At 40.8% G+C, this 21303-nt stretch overlaps 4 protein-coding genes across 4 annotated transcripts; all 4 read right to left on the bottom strand.

Moving 5' to 3' along the window:
- LOC119725024 lies at positions 1–10841 on the bottom strand. The gene is made up of 5 exons (XM_038196389.1): positions 10110–10841; positions 8824–8840; positions 7519–7991; positions 4871–5182; positions 1–1133 (listed from the first exon to the last, which is right to left on the bottom strand). Exons 1-5 carry the CDS (start codon positions 10701–10703, stop codon positions 469–471), a joined length of 2061 nt encoding a protein of 686 aa, XP_038052317.1. The 5' UTR covers positions 10704–10841; the 3' UTR covers positions 1–468.
- Positions 10842–12489: 1648 nt separating this feature from the next.
- LOC119725025 (BTB/POZ domain-containing protein KCTD6-like) lies at positions 12490–13263 on the bottom strand. Its single transcript, XM_038196390.1, has one exon. The coding sequence runs from the start codon at positions 13261–13263 to the stop codon at positions 12490–12492; it is 774 nt and encodes a 257-aa protein (XP_038052318.1).
- Positions 13264–14670: 1407 nt separating this feature from the next.
- LOC119725026 (BTB/POZ domain-containing protein KCTD6-like) lies at positions 14671–15234 on the bottom strand. The gene has a single exon (XM_038196391.1). It carries the CDS (start codon positions 15232–15234, stop codon positions 14671–14673), a length of 564 nt encoding a protein of 187 aa, XP_038052319.1.
- A 3657-nt stretch (positions 15235–18891) lies between these two features.
- Positions 18892–19542, bottom strand: LOC119725027 (BTB/POZ domain-containing protein KCTD6-like). The gene has a single exon (XM_038196393.1). It carries the CDS (start codon positions 19540–19542, stop codon positions 18892–18894), a length of 651 nt encoding a protein of 216 aa, XP_038052321.1.
- Between the last annotated feature and the right edge of the window lie 1761 nt (positions 19543–21303).

The raw sequence follows: 21303 nt of genomic DNA on the forward strand, positions 1-21303 counted from the left end.
GTAAATGTTTATAGATGTGATCATGGTTGAGTCAACATTTCATCGCAAATCAGTCATAAATTGAATGATCTAAACTAAAACAAAAAAAATCGATTGCCATTTCTTTAGTTGGAAGAATAAAATACAATGTTGATCAAAGTCCTTATCCCCTTGAACAGTAATGTGAATGAATATTCGTTTCGTTAGAAACAGCTTTTCGTATAAAAGAACGAACTCCTGCATTTATTGTAAAACCGTAACATTGTAGTTTTTGTTCCATTTAATTTAATCTTTGTTTATTTTTGTAATTGGTCCCAGAGACTTCAGGTGTTGTGTTGATGCTTATTTGCATATTCATTAGAAAAATACGACGTCATGTAGACAGAAAGTTTACAGTCCTCTGCTATCACAAGACTAGTGCAGCACCGAACTTTGCTGTTCTCAGTTCTCTGTTCGCAATTCTCATTATATCAGATATTTGATACATTTCTAACGGCGACTAATGGGCTCTGCAAATTTCCATTTAAATTCCTTAACCCCGGCAGGATTCAACGTGTAGGACCGTTCTCTCAATCTGTATCCATGTCTAAGAATATCCTTGAATATCTCCACCTTACGTCTTTCAAAATCCTCGTGAACATTGGTTTCGATACCGGGTGGAAGGTTGAGTGTATATTCATAGACGATTTCCCAACCAGCTTGTTGATTGCAATATGCGGAGAAGAACTCATGAAGTGGCTCTAAACGATAGAGGGCAAGGATGCCACGGTACGAGTAGCTCACGTTTGCACATGCAGTTAGCCATATGAATTCATACTCGTCTTCATAAGAAGTTTCATAGTGTATTGCCGTATTCAAAGCACGGATTTTGTAATACTTGGCCTCTGCAGCCAGTAGGTCCCACTCCGTAAAGCCCTTAGGTAGAATCAGCCTGCCCCTGTGGAGGAAGCCGAGGACATGGCGGAAGATGGGTCCGTCCCTGTCCATAAAAAAGGCCCCGCCGGCGTCACGAAGTACAGACGGGTCAGGTTCACCACTGAACATGGCAGCCAGCTTGGAGTCCGGGTAGCGAGTCAGTGTCGACCGCCACGTTCTGTACAGGCAGCCGCCTACATTCAGCCTAACAATGTCATCCATTTTCCTGCAGAGAATTCACGGCTCAGACACGATTCGTTGAACAAGGAAAATTTCAACTCTCAGGGTTCCAACCAAATCGAGTGGTCCTCACACTGTTGTACACCGAAGTAGTTCCGTTCAAGCAGAGGAACAGTGCAGTGCATGTTTATGTCAGATCAGACGGTCGGCGAGTATTTTTCCTATTACCACAAAATTATGTCGCGATCGCGAGCTTATCGTTAGGTCATGTGAGTGTTGTGCCAACCTCGTCCCCAGTGCTTACTTTATTTCCAACACGGTTTCCAATAGTAAACCCTGGATAGGAAACTTTCTTCCTGTATCCTGATTGGATACCGCAATTGGCTAGTAATGCATTTTTATCGTGTACTTGGTGTTGTTATTCACAACATGCAGTGCGTGTTTTCGCGATCATTCGTCCACGCCTTCTCGAAAATATTAATTTCCTTTCCAGTTTGTTAATATTAATATGAAATGTGATACTGCATATTGTTTTGTTAAGATCGTAACAGTTTAATTGAAAAAAATTATGTTTTCGTAACTCACGCCATGCTCGCGCTGCTACGAATTGACTCTGTTTTTACCCCAGACACCGCATACAAAAACAAACGCTAATGTAACGCACATGAAGGCACCAGACTATTCCTCATTTGCATACGTGTTCAAAAATCTTGCACATGCAAATAATCCAATACCAGGGTGAGAGAGCAGGTAGTGATGGGCGCGTACTGCTTGACACCCTGGGTACGAGGTTGGTGTTGTGCAGACAGGGCCATAGTCTTGGACCAAGACGTCAGTGATTGATAGCGAATTTAGTTATTATGGTTGCAGAGCGCCCTCGCACGCCCTCGAACAACTGGGTGGTTTTTTTTACTCGATATGGTTCAAAGTGTAAATTATATGATGAGCCGAATGATCTGGTTGGATAATGTCGGTCGTGACGACCTTTCTTTTTATTTTTTTTCTTCAATTTACTCATTTATTTAACAATGACGTTGATTAAACTCGAGCGGTTTACAATATTTAGACTTGGCTCAAGTCGGATACTGCTCTAGGTCTGCCCTGTACGTATGATGCTTTCTACACACCTTAGGTTGGAGGCAATATCGAAGCGCACGGATCGACAGCATATCTTTACAGGGAAAGGTATTTCTTCTTTATTTGGTTTCCCTTTTTACAAAATCACGTTTGCAGTCGAAGTTATTCCGTTCTGAAAAATGATCAATCACATTTTTAACGAGAAGCATTGGGCAATATATCGCACCATTCATTGACAACAGTGAACGCATCATAAGATAAAAAAAAAATTCCATATTTATTTTGACCTAAATTAGATTTTGTTAAAATATTGACAAACCAACAGATTTCAGCCTTACAAAATTACTTTAATGTGAATGTTTGTCCTGATTGATGTGATATTTACTTTGCCAAAAAAGCATCACTTGCTGTCACCGAAAGACCATCTACTACAGGACTGGTCTTTCTGGCCAAAGTGGACGAAGGTGACATAATATAAGCTGTGTCGTCATCACGGGTATGTGCGTCAGCCATTGCATGGGTACCCGGACGACTTGGTGATTTTGCCCAGCATGGGGTCCTGGTGCCAATCATAGTCGACCGCGTGGTAGTGTACAAGCAGCCCCCAACATCAAGTTTAACACTGTCTTCTGTTTTCAAACTCAAATCATTAAAAACATCAATTAAAACGTGTGAAATAGTTTTAAAGTTCAATGTATTTCTGGGATATACAGACTATTACTTTAATGTGATGCCTGTTTATTGCGCAAGGTACTCATCAACAACTCGATTTCAAATTTAACGATATCAAAGTACATTGTTCAAAGAGGTGGGTTTTAAAGAACGTGATATTATCCCAACGATATACAACTTCAGAAGTGCGATTTACAACTTACCTTATCTGATTTTTTTTTATCGGAATTGGCTATAAATGTTGACACCACAAGGCGGTTTTATTGGGATTATAAATTTCTTGAAAAAATCAGTGCGATATAAAAGCTACGATAGCCTTGTTATGATGAATTGTTCAACCATGGTACTACTGCTAGCGTTTAAGAATTTTTTTTAGTACATTTCCTGAAATGCTGGACTTCTTCAATTTATAATTCACATTTAGACCAGAAAACACCATCAAAGTCATAAGGCCTCCCATTTTTTTTCCCCATGACTTTCTCAATGTTTGACTTTTTATGGGATCTATATTAGAAATAAAAATGTTTATCATTAAGACTACGATATTGAAACTGGTAAAAGTGACTGATGGACCGCCATACGCTTTGTTAAAGAAAGGACAAACTCTAAATACTTTCCACAAGTTCTGGCTACAAACATCGATGGTTAAATACGAGCTTACAAAGAGGATACCAATTGTGCTTTACTAATATATCAACTATTACACTTAAGTGTAACTTGTTCGTTATAGGACAAGCTCTAAAACTAAAACTGAAACTATTTCTGTTACAAGAGTTAACTTTTGCTTGTTACCGACACCATGACGACATGAAAACATTGCGCGGTGGTAAAACTAAGAGTCGTAACTACATGTACGTGTATCTAAATGGCCGTTTATCTAAAACGTATCTAAATGTATCTAAATGCCACCTCTAAAAAATTAGCGACATGTTTTAACAACGTACGCAGCCAAACAAACTGTGGATATAAAACACCATCTTATGAGAGCGCCACTGCAAGGACGGCAAAAATAAAACAATTTGTTGTGATCGTATTCCTATCGCCTTAATTTTATCACTCCTGATCCTCATCGCAGAAAATACAGAAAATTGGTTTGCGTTGTGGTGGATCTACCAAGTTCTTTATGTTGTACACTGTACACATTGTACACCCGTGCCTTGCTTATAACATTACACTTAACTGGTTCGTTATGTGACAAGCTTTCAAACTATTTCTAAGTGTATGACGTTTTGCGTGTATAATTCAAATAGAATATGGAAGCATTAAGCTAAGCAAATGAACACTAAACCAACTAAATGGCCATAAGAAAAGAATAATACAGCATACACGACCTTTCATTATCAATAAGACGCATTGTTGAAAAAAAATCGATGCAAGACAGCGGTTCACTATGTAGCAAATACCGATATTTGCTTTGCAGTTGGAGGATATAAAATTCCTCATTACCTGTAGCCCTTCGAGATGCTGCCAAGAGTTAATGAAGAGGCCGGATTGCAGGCTAAATCGCCCTTGAGGCATCTTGTTCTTTGAAATTTGACGGAATTTTATATAGTTTGTCCACATTTGCTAAGCTGATCGAGTGAACTTTGTTAAAAGTGCATTTTTTTCTCAAACAATCAAGCAGTATCCATAATTTCGGTGTCCACTTTTTTTTTCAAGAGACGGAAAAAGCTCGAGGAGCGAGAGAGTTTTACTGCGATACACATTCGAGTAGGAACAGTGCATTTTTATCCACCGATGCGACGGGAAAAGGTCCAGCTGAGTTCCTCCTGTACCCCGGAATCGTTCATCGTGCAGGACTGTTTCTCCTGGATGATCGCCACCAGATTGTGTTCATTCCACGGGTTCCTACAGGTGCTTGAACTGTGAGGGTAATCTGCCCGACTGGGATAAATTTAGGTGGAGTGGATTGGTACGGCTTGAAAAAAATCAACAAGCGATGGAATTTTCTCTAGGGTAGCATACTGCTGCTTTTGTGTATAGCTTAGGAAGTGCAGGTGTCCCTCTGAAACTTTTCCGCCTTCACCGCCTTCACTAAATCCTCAATTTTTGTAGAAATCGGCCTCCGAGGCCAGCAGGTCCCACTCCTTGAAGTCCTCCGGTAGAGTCAGCCTGCCCCGTCGGAGGAAGTTGAGGACATGGCGGAAGATGGACCCATCTCCGTCGATGAAGTAAGCTCCGTTTACTTTGTCATTATTAAATCTTAGCAACTGGAACTTTTTGAACAGCAAGGAATTCTTGTAGCGAATCAGAGTCGACCGCTTCGTGGTGTACATTGTACAACCGCCCACATTTAGATGGACAATTTCATCCATTATGTACCGTGGACTGAGTTCAAAAACCGTGCGTAACTGCCGTCCTCAAAAGAAATTTTTATTTGGCAAAAAATAAAGCCTCGCTCGAAGCTATTAAATTTCCAATACATGCGTGTAAGCTGGATCAAAGTACGGTTTTGCATACGTATTCAAACGCTATAGCTGTGGGTGAAGTTTCAATGGGTCTTGATCGTTCGTATTGGGGTATCCCTCCGCCGCATGGATTGCCAAAAGCTAGGATAGCTTTTGGCAATAACGATTGGGCGAGCGCCCTCTGTCGACCAAAATGTATAAATCAACAATTAATAATTATTAAACCGTGTCTGCACACATATTTAATCTGTGTCAAGGTAGTTATCCAGGGATTTGGCATTTCAACTTGTCAAGGAATGCGCAATGGCATCAGCTGAAAGATGAAACCGCGATTGGTTCCACCTTTGTGACGAGCAATATCCTTCGCATCACCCGAGCTTAGCGCCATAACGTCACAGGGAAACCCCCGATCCTTGCAATCATCAGCAATCACGCAATACAACAAAACACGATATATAGGCCCATACATGCATAATTATTCCAATAGGATTTGTCACATGGAAACTTTCTATTACCTTTAATTAAATGTATGGATCCTATCAACTATAAAACAGTACTGTCATAATTAATCATATTATGACTAGAGAAACACCAACAGAATGATAGGGCCTTAATTCCGCTGGGTTAATATTCACACGACTCCTTCTCAATGTTTACTTTAATGGCGTTTTATGGGATCTGGCAAATTTGAAAATGGTTATCGTTCCTTTGTGATTGACCGATGATAATAATTGAATACGTCCTAATAACGACAAACCCAATTATTTTTCCGCCAGAATGTTCGTCCTTTATTTGAGAAGTTATTGGTCACATTTCATTTCACTGGAACAATAATGTTATAATACATAATTTTAAATCTTTTCAAAAATGATTTCTATCCTTTCTCAATCTAAACATCGATGCAAAGTGCACGAGTCACGAGTTGTTAAAAAAAAACGTTGCAATTAATCCTGTTGCAAATTTCAATTGGAGGGTCTAGGCCTACACCATTTCCACCCTAAGCGTCTGAGGCACCATGAGAAAACTTCTACTTAGATTTTAAACATTAAGTCCTCTTATTTTCTTGATTTGTGATATTTCTGTGTATATTTTGTATTTATTTATTTATTTTTTAAACAAAAGACAAGCTCTGCATATTTTAAAAGAAATTCTGGCTAATAACAGTCTAATAATAGCACACGAGTACTAAACATCAATGCTTGTATATGACCTTACAAAAAGGTTACATTTAGTGGTATCTTGCTACAATATATCATTACACTTTATGATTAATACCGGTACGTAAACTTTCAAACCATTTCTCAATATTATAAACGTGTTGCCTGTGACACGAAAGCATTACGCTGTGCAAATGAAACTAATTCATTACCTAAACTATCTAAATGGCCACAGCTTTTACGGTATAAGATGCATTTTTCAAGATGCAAGGCAGAGAAAAAACTCGAGAAGAAGGATATAAGAGTTTTACTGCGACTACAACGTTTAAGTATTAAAGGTCCATTTTATTCAAAGATGGGCCGGAAAAAGGTCCGAGTTCTTCCTGTTTATACCCTGGAATCGTTCATCGTGCAGGACTAATTTCTCCGCTTGGAATCCAAGCTGTTCGATCCCCTGGATGATCGCCACTAGACTTTGTTCAAATCTACGATGACGAGTCTTGGCCGTAGATGGAAGATTCCCATTGCGTGCTTTGACGGACTGGCTGTGAGGGTAACCTGCACGCCATACTTTTATCTGTAATAGCCACGGATTTTCGGTTCACTCCAAAATTATAACATACTTTTGAATCTATAACAGTACCAAAAACTATCTTGTTTTTCGAATCGAGTTTCATATTTGTAAGTATTCTGCTGCACAATTGTTTCATTCGTCGGTCTAGTTTTCGTTGTTTTTTTTTTACACTTTCGCAAGGACTACAGGACTTCTTTGTCATTGTACCATCTAGATGTTCTATGGAGAATCTTCCTACAAAATAAAGGAGGGGCCCTTTCTACCAAACAACCATGATTTCTCTCCGTTCCTCGCCGACGTGCTCAACAACTGAAATCCAAGTTCAGTGGTTTGTCGAAATACCACCATCCAATTTGGTGGGTTTTGGTCGGGGCTTCCGCGTGCCTGCCCGGGCTGCTCAAGGGAGAACGCACCCCAGTATCCCGTGATCTCCCCACACCTTTGTACGATGGAACACATATCTTCGGGGATCGTGAACTTGGCGCGTTGGTTGAGAGTGCCGATGCCCTGGAGCGTCCGAAGCTAGGGTTTGCTTCAAATACATCAAGAAACTCACGTGGTAGTTGCTCTAAAGTTTCCCAACTGCCCCGGTATCTGCAACTCTTGTTATCTTGTTCTATGAATTCCACAAATTCCATTTTCGGGTTGTCTTCTACGGGTTGTCTCAGCAACTCATAGTCATAATCTTTACGCGACTGAGCATCGGCGAATTCTGACTGCTTGCGCAAAGACACTGTCTTTGTCAGGCAAGGCATTTGGTAGAAGTCGGCCTCTTTGCGAAGCAGGTCCCACTCCTTGAAGTCCTCCGGTAGAATAAGCTCGCCCCGTCGGAGGAAATTCAGTATGTGACGGAAGATGGGCCCGTCTCCGTCGATGATATAGGCCCCGTTGGCGTCACGAACAGACGGGTCAAGTTCACCGCTGACTATAGCAGCCAACATGGAGCCCGAGTAGTAGCTAGCAAGAGTCGACCGCGTCGTGGTGTACATGCAACCGCCAACATCAAACTTGACAATGTCTTCCATTTTCCTGTTTCAAATCCCTGCAGAGTTTTATTCTTATAGGGCTCGAGTACAATTTTGCTTGAGAAACAACCTCGAATGTTCCTCTCACTTTATAGGCAGGCAGGCAGTGCCATGAATTTCAAAATGGTTCCTGTTTTGCAGATCACATTGGGCGTGGGCACGGCACACACACTCGACATGGTTCAAAGTGCAAATGAGATGATGTGTCAAGTGATCTATAACATTAGATCCTGGAGAAAATCATGGTCGTGATGATGACGATTTCTGTGCAGTTTTGTATTAATTGATTCATCTAACAATGAAGTTGATTGAACTGGAGCGGTTATACTTGTCACAGCATCGGCTCAAGTCGGGTGCTGAGATACGTCTGCTCAGTGTGATGCTTTCTACACTCCTTACCAGCGCTGTATATGACACGCCCGCCTTAACAATCCGTTCTAGACCAACATGTTGAACAATTTATTTAAGTCTGCGATTTATATTAATATTTGTGCGACAGCTGGAGAAATCGAAGAGCACGGAGAGAATATCTCTATGATGTAAGGTCGTAATTTGTTACGAGAAATATTCTTCGCATCACCCGAGCTTGGCTACATGACGTCACCGGGAAATTCCCTGATCCTTGCAATCAGCAGACACGCAACACCATGAGTAAATAGTCACCATATTCTGATTGTACTTTTTCTTTAATTTGGAAGTTTTTCTTTGCTTTTTTTTATTCATGAATTTTATTAATAAAAGAAAACTGAGGCTAAGTACTCTATTATCTATACAAATAAAAAGTTATTTCAACAATGATGTTCGCTTACGTAAACAGTGTACGTAAATGTTTGTACAATAATGTCTCTAATGCCTGTAAATTTACAGGGAAACAAAAATAAGAACCAAAACTGATGTGAAAATAATAACAAATCGCACATTTGCTTCTGCTCTCTTGACCTTTCTTGCGAGATAACCAACTGAATTCAGTATTGAAAGCCAGGATTAGATGCATGTATCTGAGCCACTATCCATATCAAGACATCAGACGAGTTACTCGACGAAGATATGCTATAACATGAAAACAACTTAAAACAACTTTTTACCAATAATTAAAGTCCCAATGTACATGCATCTGACATGATTTTTGGACAACTTTATGTAACAAAAGTGATAAGCAAAGGCTTGGTCTGAAGATCAAATTACCAACATAATTAAGATACATGTTCTTTTGTTTGGTTTGCTGTGTAATGTGCTTTAAATTTTGTGTGTTCTGTTTTTCGGCGTCATTGAAGGTAAGATTAATGTTTTCCCCATGGAACATACATATACAGCAGTGTATTCAATCCTTAAATTGTAACGCAATCGAAATTAAAATAACAAGAATTGAAAATAAAGGAATGACACGAAGTTTATCCAGACACCTGCACCTCTTATTCATAAATATTGTCTGATTTGCTTTGTACACGGTAACGGTTTAATGAGCTGATACGTATAATGGTGCACAGCCGGCTGCAAGTTAGACTGCGTGTTTCCAGTCAAAATTGCACCACGTTATATGATTAAAGGTATTAACGCAAATCATTAATCACTTAAAAATGAAACTGTGAATATATCATGAAATATCTTACTCATTTGTCAGTATAGAATCATGCATTCCTGTGAAATCATTGCGCCTGTACATAATGTTGTCATTTTTAAGCGAATACGAATGGCCACTATGTCTATGCGATGGCTGGAACAAAACCATGAAGTAGAAATTTCAATCTGGTTAGATAGCTAGGCGATTGTTTTGTCCTTTTAATTAAAAGCCATGTGTTCAAGTTACTCCAAATACGATCTTTTAATACGAGAACAATGTCAACACACTTTTGAATTTGTAAAATTAACAAAAACAAGTTGCTGTTGGAGTGAAGTTTTTCATTCCATTTTTTTATATTGATCTCATTTGTTTTTGATGTTGTTGTAGTTGTTGTTTACATTGTTGTTTACATTGTATTTAGTTCCCAAGGAGACCAGCAGACCCTGTATGTTTTTTGTCGTAATGGTTTGAGATCTTTCTACCAAACAGCCAATTTTTAGTTCCGCTCATCCCTGCCGTGCTCAAAAACTGAAAACCAAGTTCAGAGGTTCGTTGAAATACCTCCATCCAATTTGGTCGGTTTATCTTGGGTCGGATTGAGTTAAAGCGCGACTGAATGGAGCAGCGACCATAGTATCCCGAGATCTCCCCATACTTTTCCAGACTCGACCGAATATCTTCTAGGGATCGTAATCGTTGTGCCTTTGAATCTACCAAGCTAGGATCTGCTTCAAATACAATAAGAAACTCACGCGGTAGTTCATTCAAAGTTTCCCAACTGCCCATGTATTTACAACTACTAGATTGTTCTGTGAATTCCACAAATTCCATTTTTGGGTTGTCCTCCACCTCCTTACGCGAAGACACTGCCGCTACCAGGTCTGGGATTTGATAGAAATCTGCCTCTGATGCCAACAGGTCCCACTCCTTGAAGTCCTCCGGTAGAATCAGCTTTCCCCGTCGGAAGAAGTTGAGGACATGGCGGAAGATGGGCCCGTCTCCGTCGATGACATAAGCCCCGTTGGCGTCACGAACAGACGGGTCGAAGTCACCTCTAAACATGGCACCCAGCATGGAGTCCGGGTAGCGAGTCAGAGTCGATCTCGACGTGGTGTACAGGCAGCCGCCAACATTGAGCTGGATAACGTCATCCATGTCTCTGATTCTAGTCAGTAGAACTCACAGGAATATGCTGCTTAAAGGCTTGAGAACGTGCACCCCTGTGATCCACCATGTGCATGTACCGCACCTTGCATTGGCAGTTCAGTACCAACGCAACACAGACTTCCTGGTTCAAAGTTCAACCCAGGCGCGGATCCAGAAGGGGGGTTTTTGGGGGTCAACCCCCCCCCCCCCCCCCCCCCCCCGCTCTGTCAAACAAAATGTTTTCCATACAAATTCCTAAAAAATAAGTCGAAAACCCCCCTTTGCTGTGACACCCAAAACAATTTTATACTGGCATAATGTCTGCCCGGTTCAAAATACGGTACACCATTCTGTAATATAGTGCTAATAATCGTCGAATTTGAACAGCGCCCCCTATTGAAATATGGAACCAATTCATTCTGTCATTCTTTCAAAGTTACATTCTTTATTATTTTTACCACATCTCATTTCATTATCTGACAAGGCATAAATACATATATACATGCAGCTTTAGATAGTTAGGAATTGATACTGGTTTTACACTTTGAGCTCATTATATTCAAATTAGAGATGATGGAAGGGGATCCCCAAAAAGCGGAGTTTGTCGAGTAGGAATCACCTTTTACATGAATTAATACAAACATTTAATGAAAAACAAATAAAAATCAATTGTACACCTACAGGAGATCGTAAGCTGGAATCTCTCTCGAGCACGCTCGGCCAACCTAACCCATGCCCATTCCGAAACCCAAATCCCGCATAGATATAAATATAACATCGGAAAACCAGGGCGAGGGGGGGGGGGGGGAATGATAAAAATCAAGCCCACACCAAATCATCAGTGTTATGGTCGCTATATAGCCCAATTATCAGTCCTAATAACTTCCCTGAACAAGGGCTGAAATCTGGGGAGGGGCTTTGGGGGGGGGACACCCCTCCCCTTTTTGTTTTGACCAGGGGGATGTGTCATTTGGTCATCCCCCAATTTTGGTTTTGAGAAACAAGAAAATGCTGATTTTTAAAGTTATGTTGTGACTTTCTGATGATTACACAGTTCGGAAAATCGAAGAACAAACCGAATATAAAAAGCTCGAAATGCACCACTTTCTTGGAAAGGTTTAAGGGACGTAAGCGCACAAATTACATGAGATATCTAAATATACCACGAACGGCACCCCTATAGATCTAAATACACGTAATGTACTAATTTAATTGAAATATACAAGCATCTCCTAATCAAACCGGTGGCTATACTTTGGGAGAACAATCAAAACAAAGGCTGTTCAACTTGCTTTAAACTTATAGCACATCGATTACGATATCTAAGTTCAGTTATTTGAAGTGAGTGATTATAAATGCGATCGTGGTTCTGATTCAACTTTTCACCAAAAATCAGTCCGTAATTGAATGATCTAAGCAAAATAATTCAATACGCACTTAGATTGCCAATCTGTTAAGTTGGTGAATGGAAATTATAGGCGTATACGTCCTCAATGCGTATGTTTGAACGGCATACATTTGCATTCATACATTGTCGAAAATAGCTATTCATATTTGTGGAACCGTCATGGTGAAGCTTAAGTTGTCCAATTTAATTCAATCTTCGGATTTTTGCAATTGGTTTCAGTGTCCTTGGAAGTTGAACGCTATGTCCATAACAAAATATGACGTCATTGTAGAAATAGTTTCACGTTATGCTGCCAGTACAGCACCGAACCGTTGTAGTTCTCAGTCGTCTGTTCTCAATTCCAATTTCTGAGAGGATCTTACATTCTTGTTTTCATTGGCTCAAGAATTAAGGGGCTACATGAGCAAAGGTCCATTTGAATTCCTTGATCCCATCAGGATTAAATGTGTAGGACCGTCCTCTCAATCTGAATCCATCCCGAAGAATATCCTTGAATATCGCCACCTTGCGTCTTTCAAAATCCTCGTGAACATTGGTCTTGATATCGGGTGGAAGGTTCAGCGTATAGTTACCGTGGTTTTGCCGACATTCCCTTGAATGGACCCGGAAAAACTCTTCAAGTGGCCAACTCCATTGCAAATACATGCTTCCAGTGTACGTGTAAGTGTAGCTTACGTTAACACATGCATTTAACTTAATGTATTCAAAGTTCTTCGTTTCGTCCTCTGGTATGACTCTTCGGTACTTTTCCGCCTTCACCGCCTCCACCAAAGCCCCGACTTGATAGAAATCGGCCTCCGTGGCCAGCAGGTCCCACTCCTTGAAGTCCTCCGGTAGAATCAGCTTGCCCTGTCTGAGGAAATTCAGTACGTACCGGAAGATGGGCCCGTCCCTGTCCAGGACATAGGCCCCGTTGACGTCACGAACGGAGTTGTCGAGTTCATTGGTAAACATGGCAGCCAGCATGGAGTCCGGGTAGCGAGTCATAGTCGACCGCGTCGTGGTGTACAGGCAGCCGCCAACGTCAAGCTTGACAATGCCATCAGTTTTCTCGTTTGGTATCCCTGCAGAGGAGCATCCTTCGGCCTCAAAAAACGAGTTGCTGAACAACTCAATAACGACCAGGGTTCCAATGGTCCACACACAGCATTTGAACAACATCTTTGCTGTTTTGGCAGATTAAAATTGCTGGAATTGGCACGGCACGTTTGCTATGGTTGTTAGTGTACGATGCATCAAATGATCTTCAACAATGGCGGTGATTGAACTCAAAGGTTACTAAATAATATCAGAATACTTAGACTTGGCTCAAGTCGGGTGCTGCGCTAGGTCTGCTCAGTATGATCATGGGCGACACGAGGATTTTTTTCAAGAGGGGGCAAAGCACATTATTTTCACCCCAAATCCATGGACTTTATCATTTTCTTATGAGGGTGGACAGGGAGACATTTGCCCCCCCCCCCCACCACCCATTAAATTAAAAGAAAAAATGAATTTGCACCTCTTTTTTTCTTTTTTTTGGTCCCCTTTATGCCTGGGGGGGGGGGGAAGGGCCACGCCCATGAGTATGATGTTTTCTAAGCATCTAATACCCTGCAACGCTTTATATAACGTACGCCCTCACAATCCGTTCTATAAACCAACACCTTGAAGAGTTTCTGTGTGTATTTTATTTCAATATCTGAAACTGTCGACTGACGGAATCATATTTTAAGTTTCACAAAGCTGAAGAGACAAAATCAAATATCACGGACAGCATAATAATAAGGTCGAAATTACGAGCTATATTCTTTGCATCACCCGAGCTTGGCTCCACGACGTCACGGGTGAAACCCCCAGTCAAGCAAACCACACACACAAAACGACATTATAAGATTACAAAATATAATTTTTTGATCTGTAAGTTTGCGTTTGAGTTTTATTGAGGGATTCTAACAATTGAAAAAAAATAAAGCGATGTGCGTGCCACAGGGTTCAAAATGAGTTATAATTATTGCTGGTAAATTTGGTTCACTCGAAATAATGGTGGACTTGTATCTTTCTTTGCAATAAATTAAAAATGGCAAAGCAAATGCCAAATGTGTGGATGAGAGATTATAGATTTAAAACACAATGATGGCTATGACTATTATTTAAATCTTGAAGACATAAAAACAACGAAAATACTATAACCGCGTCAAAATTTGACCCGTGTCATGTTGTTTTCAGTGTAGATTTTCTAACATTACTTCTATTTTTACTGAAAACGTAAACACACGTCTTTAAGTTTTAAGTATATTTTAAGTATTCCATTATTTTCATGAAGGCATTACTTGTTATTAAGTTATCACTTTGGTAAGGATTCCATAGTTCGTCCGTGTGTGGTTCAGCAATCGAGTACACAGGGGTTTGAGGAAAGTGCATAAAATTGTTATCGTCATTTTTGTAGAATGACAGTCTGAACTGAACATGACTTGATATCCATCTCGTCAATCTAGATCTTCAGAATGAAAGTAAATGTTGCCTGCCCATCCTCCGGATAATTAGTCTCCTCCAGTCTAAATCCGTGATTCAGTATGTCCCGGAAAATCAACATGCGTTTATTTTGATAACTTTTATTGGAAGATCTTGTGATTCATGCATGATCTTGCCCTCTCGCTTGACAACATCCAGGACCTGACTTCCATATTTAGAGGATTCGAACATCTCCAACAAAGCAGGTAAGTTTGCCAGTGTTTCACTGCTTCCAATGTACTTTACATCCAGGCTATAAGCGCTATCATCCTTGTCTATCTCTATGAATTCGAATTTTCGACGTTTCTTGGCGTCGGCTGAAGTGACCCTTTTACACTTTTCCGCCTGCACTGCATGAATTAAACCTCCAACTTGGTAAAACTCGGCCTCTGAAGCCAGCAGCTCCCACTCCCTGAAGTTCTCCGGAAGGTTGAGCTTTCCCCGTCGGAGGAAGTTGAGGACATGGCGGAAGATGGGCCCGTCTCCGTCGATGACGTAGGCCCCGTTGGCGTCACGAACAGACGGGTCAAGTTCACTGCTGAACATGGCAGCCAGCATGGAGTCCGGGTAGCGAGTCAGAGTCGACCGCGTCGTGGTGTACAGACAACCACCAACATCAAGCTTAACAATGTCATCCATTTTCCTGTATGGAATCCCCTGCCAAAAATTCATGTTTCTTTAGGGCTTGAACACGATTTGCTGAATAAAGAAAAGTCAAACTCTGAGGGTTCCAACCAAGTCGAGTCTGTGGTCCTCGCTCTTTTGTGGTTGAGTGCGTGGGGCAGGGGTGTGTCTGCCCGTCACATATAACCCGCCGTACCAAAGCTGCAAGCTGCATGCACTACATTGAAAACATGGAACGTAGAGCGGAAGTACACTGATTAAATGAGATCATATGCGTCATTATGGGTGAACTGTCGTGGGCGTAAAGTACCTTTTTCACGGAGGGTTCATGAATATGTATTCTATATAACAAATCTATAATATACATGTAGATAAGGCACGAATGCATGTTTCTTCCATGCACCTATGAAGGCGGATGAGCTATCTAAGAAGGTGGATTTTGTTTGGGTAAGACGCTCATCAGAGATCCTGATATGCCTTCTCTTAAGCCTGGCGCACACGAGAGCTATCTGCTTCGCCAAAAGTCATTCGTTGCCGATGACGTGAGCAGAAGGCTCCCGTGTGCGGTCAGTTTAAATCTACAAGTTTGGACATCACTTCCCGAGGCGAGTGCATCTTACCGTGAACTGCTTCGCTGCGCCCGCAAGAGAAGTTCACAAGAAGGTGCAAAAGTGCTCCAAAGCTGCCCTTGTTAGCGGAGCTTAGTTGTCTAAATCAAAAGGATTTTCGGCTGGAAGTTCTTTACCTTTAATTAATTAAATTGATGGATCCTATCAATTATACAACTGTCATAATTATTCATATTTATACAAGAGAAACACCACCAGAATGGTAGGGTCTTCATTCTCCTGGGTTTTTATTCACACGACTCCCTCTCAACCGTCAGCGACACCACGAAGTAACACCCAAGTGGACTTCAGTCGCGCTACGCGCGCGCATTTTACAGAACCGAGTGATTTTTGTTTTTACGAAGTAAACACTCATGTACACTGTGCGCTGAATCGATCATTTTCGTTTTAGCGAAGTAACACTCATCTTTATTTCACCAGTTTAAAGGCTTTTTATTAAAAATGTTCTGTAATCACACAAGAAAAACGGCTTAATTACATTCCTGCCAAACGTTTTAAAAACGTTTTTATCCAAATAGTATTTCCGTAAGGTTGTGAAACGAAAATCGTTCGCGCCAGTGTCCGATGTGCGCGCGCACACTTGAGTGTTACTTCGTGAAACCAACCAACATTTCGTCACCGACACCACGAAGTAACACTCTAACCGTGTTAAACCATTTTTTCCCCTCGATTTTCAGTTTTTTTATTTTTAAAAATTATTCATCAAGGCCCACCATTGCACGAAGTTTCAAAGCTTCAAGAGCTTTACTTTAATAATTACGCTAAGTATCCATGGCAACTTTTGCTCAAAGTGACAATTTTCGTTTTCACGAAGTAACACTCAAGTTCCATTTACCATTGCAATGCATGGTGCGCACTCTGCTGACAAGAACTTTATCACGAAGTAACACTCTTCTTGTAACAAGTTGTGTGAGCGCGCGCGCTGACCTGTAGTTGCACTTTCCTCGTGTCGAATACATTGAAGGGTGTTACTTCGTGAAAACGAAAATTTACAGTTTCGCAGCCTTTTCGGTTTCACGAACTAACACTCATCTTTTTTTCTCTTATTTCTTGTTTATTTAATACACAAACGGGTGAAAAACAGCAGATTTAATAAATTCAATTCATCAGGTGTCCACAACGAGAAACCCAACTGAAAATACTCTGTCGTTTTGACACAAAGTGTTGTTTTAGAAGGCGTTCAACTTTAGTTGCCGTTTTCCTCCGATTGTTAGTTTTTACTGGTATATAGATGGGTGTTACTTCGTGGTGTCGGTGACGATTTGTCATTAAGCGGTTTTCACGAAGTAACACTGAATTGGACTTTGGTGTTACTTCGTGGTCTCGGTGACGCAATGTTTACTTTATTGACAACACCTTTTATGGGATCTTTCAAATCTGAAAATGGTTATCGTTCATTTAATTTTTTGTTATTGACCAATGATAATAATTGAACACGTCGTCAAATCGTCTAGTTTTGTTAATTTGTGATATCTGTATATTTTTTTTATTTTGTTCATAGAAATAATTCTTGACTATAAGTAGACACAAGTACTAACTATCGATTGTTAATTATGAATTTACAACACGGCTACATTTCGTCGCTTTGCTCACGAAGTGACAAAAACCTCAAAATTTGACAAAAGTTCATTCTGAGATAATCGCATTTGAAGTTATTCATTTTTTCAAAGGACATTTTCGACCATTTTGCAGTAACAGAATTCGGAATTTTTTACATTGTCCGATAGGATATGATTTGCTCTTTGTTAGTTCATAGTTGTTTGTTAAAATAGTTCGTAATTAAACAGTAATTCATTAATAAACTTTTTTGCACTTCGTGAGAACATCAGAACTTTGGCTCCCATATTTTGCCAATTACTTTGTACACAGTTTTTTGTCACTTCGTGGGATCATGAATCTTTTTTTCGACGCAACAAACTTGTTACTTTTGCGCGTCACGACAGTTGAGCGCGCGCGCGTCTGTTCTTTTTCAACATCGTTCGCCCGCGCGTGTATGCTTCCATCCTGCCGCGAATAGACCATTGTATAATTTCTGGCCCTGCTCACGAGGTGACTTTTTGTCACTTCGTGAGAACATTTTACACTTTGTGAAAATGAAAATCACCGATTTCAGGCTTTTTGTCAATTGTTTGTTTACAATAATTAAGAAAGTAAACAATATTTTGCCTTGAAACTTGGTCAAATTGTTCCTTGAGACAACTATAATAAAATGGCTAGTAAACCTCAAAATCGAATAATTATCGATTTTGGAGGTTTTTGTCACTTCGTGAGCAAAGCGACGATTTAGTTTGACGATGCTAATATAATCATAACACTTTAGTGGGTAACTGGATTGTTATGTGACATGCTTTCAAACTATTTCTGAATTGATGACGGTTTGCTTGTAACATAAAGGCATTACGCTGAACAAATGAAACTAATTCGTTATCATGTAAACTATCTAAACGACCAAAGCTTATAACCGGTCAGAACATAATTAGGTTACTAAAGTGAACCAATAGAAATACAATGATAAAACATATGATATTGAAACACGAAAAGCGATTGATGGAACGCCGTACTTTTTGTTACAGAAAAGACACTCTAAATACTTAAAAATAATTTTGGATGATAAAAGTCACAATGAACGCTAAAAACTAAGTACATTGTAACTACATGTATATCTTAATGGCCGTATACATGGAAGCAATAAATGTTCTTTCCGATTAACATCATTTCGTTCAAAGCACGTTTTGTAGCCCAAAAAGCTGTCCTAGGACCCAGTGTCCCTTTAAAAGAAAACCTCTAAATAAAATAGCGACAAAGTACGAGGCCGGTTTGCAGGCTAGATCGCCATTCCCTTGAAGCATCTTGTTCTGTGAAAATTTGAAGGATTTTTATAAAGTTTGTCCATATTAGCTAAGCTGATAGAGTGTACTTTGTTTTTTTCAACGAAAGTCTGAGCAGTGCCAGCCTTTATATCCATCGTAATTTCGGGTCAAAGGCGGAGAACAAACTCGGGAAGCACGTACTGCGACCAACGTACGAGTAAGAATGGTCTTTTTTAACCACCAATGCGCCGGAAAAAGGTCAAGCGGAGTTCCTCCTGTTGCCTGGAATTGTTCATTGTGCAGGTCTCTTTCTCCGCTTGGAACCCAAGCCGTTCTATCTCCTGGATGATCGCCACCAGATTGTGTTCAAATCTACGGTGGAGAGTCTCGGCCGTAGAGTGAGGCTTCCCACCAGCTGGTTTTACTGTGAGGGTGACCTGCCCGCCTGTGATAACTTGAGGTGGAGCGGACTGGTACGGTTTGAAAAAATCAACAAGCGATGGTATTTTCTCTAGGATACTACTGCTGCCAGTGTATGTGTAGCTCACGTTTGGAATTGCAGATATCTCTATGACCCTCTGATACTTTTCCTTCTTTACTGCCTCCACCAAAGCCCCGACTTGGTAGTGGTTGGCCTCCGTAGCCAGCAGGTCCCACTCCTTGAAGTCCTCCGGTAGAATCAGCCTGCCCCGTCGGAGGAAGTTGAGGACGTGGCGGAAGATGGGCCCGTCTCCGTTGATGAAGTAAGCTCCGTTTACTCGGACGGGAATATTGTCTGGCACACTGAACATTCTGCCCAGCCAGGAGTTCGGGTCGCGAGTCAGTGTCCACTTCGTCGTGGTGTACAGGCAGCCGCCTACATTAAGCTCGATAAGTTCCGCCATGACAAACCGTGGTATCCAAAACTCCGTATGCCGGTGTAGCGTGAATATCCGACTCCGTGAAATGTGGACTCATTGGTAGTACTGCGCACGCGTGAGTGCGATACCGTGCTATTTTTAGGATCGTTTCGGGAGAGTGACCTGTCACGTGCGAGGGATCAACCAATAATAGGGAAATAGCGGTCCGATTTCCATAGGAGTCGGATTTTCATGTGACACCGTCGTCAATAGAAATATTAATTGGGTAAACAAATAGCCTTGCTTTTTTAATTTTCAACACTTGAACATATTGTGCTAGTTCAAAGTGCAATGTACATTCATTGATTTTGCATTAGCGTCACGGTAATGATCCATAGAATGGGCATGACAGTGTCTATAGATGGTGCACTTTATATTAATTGAATAATGCATAACAAATTTTAACAGTTTGTCGCCCTCCCCTTAATCAGGATGGAATATTGACTCTACACATTTTTATGTTTTATATTGTCCTGGCCATGTGGTAAACACACCCGGGGCCATCTATCGCCAGATCCTAGTATGGACCATAGTACGTCCTTCAGAGGGGGTGTCAGTCTTGTGATCTACTGGAGGGGTTGAAAATTGGCGGGAAAACCCTGTGTGCTTGTGCACATTTACATAGGCTTGTGTACAAATGCACTTTAAACGTTGGGATTATTTCGATCACCCCTGTGACCAAAATGGAATATGTCAAATGTGGTTATGTCTGTGGTTTTAACGGCTGTTTGGGGCCTGAGAGATACTCCAGACATGCCAGAGGTTAATCAGGGGTGAATGGGCTGGTTGTGAGGGTCGGGTGGCTCAAATTACATGTTGTGGAGGCATGAAGGTGCTCGCTCCAGCAAGAGTTTAAATAATGGGGTCGAGCAGATGGAGAAGCTATCTATTTATTTTGTCGGGTGTTGCATTTTTCAGGGTTTTCTACTATGCGGCCACACAATTGTCTTGATAATATTCTTCATGTTGCCATGGATAAAACGACTGTAAGATAATTATAATTATCTGGCCCGTCCATTACATTTCTATAATCATTTCAAGGCTTGTGATATTCAACCTAGTGTGCATAACATCAGTTATTAAAATAAATTCAAGAAATTGAAAAAAAAGGAGTACATATTTGTTTGTCATAACGACATCAGTCTAATACTGAATTCAGTACACATACAATTTCCCATTAACCTGCGTGAGGTCGTACAAACTGTGGTGGTGGAGTATCATTTTATTGCAGAACTAAACAATCAAAATGCATCAAAGATGGCCTTGATCAGCTCCTGGATCTGATAGAAGTCCGCCCTCAGCGGCCGGGAGGTCGATCTCCAGGAAGTCGTCCAGCAGGGTCAGGTTGGAGCGGCGGAGGTCAGGAAGTAGTCTTTAATCGAGACGTCAGTGATCGATAATGATTTTAGTTATTGTTGAGGGCACGCTTTATTTTTGTCAAGCGCCAAATGGATTTTAATAGCTTAATCCCCCCCCCCCCTTACAAATTAAAACTGATGCGAAATAAAAATCGCCTGGCTCTATTTCTGCGGTCACTGACCGATCTTTCAAGAGAATACCATGCATTTAGACTTGTGATTTCAGTCTCGAATATACGTCTCTAAAAGTCTAATTCGACTCTCAGATTAGATATCCGAGCCAGTGTCCCATCAAGACACTTACGATACACTTTTAGAACACACTTAATTAAGATACCATGTAAGGTGTGAGAAATAAACGTGTATCCTTCGAAACACGATGCAAATA

The sequence above is a fragment of the Patiria miniata genome, unplaced genomic scaffold, assembly GCF_015706575.1.
Source record: "Patiria miniata isolate m_02_andy unplaced genomic scaffold, ASM1570657v1 HiC_scaffold_18, whole genome shotgun sequence".
NCBI classification, from domain to species: Eukaryota; Metazoa; Echinodermata; class Asteroidea; order Valvatida; family Asterinidae; genus Patiria; species Patiria miniata.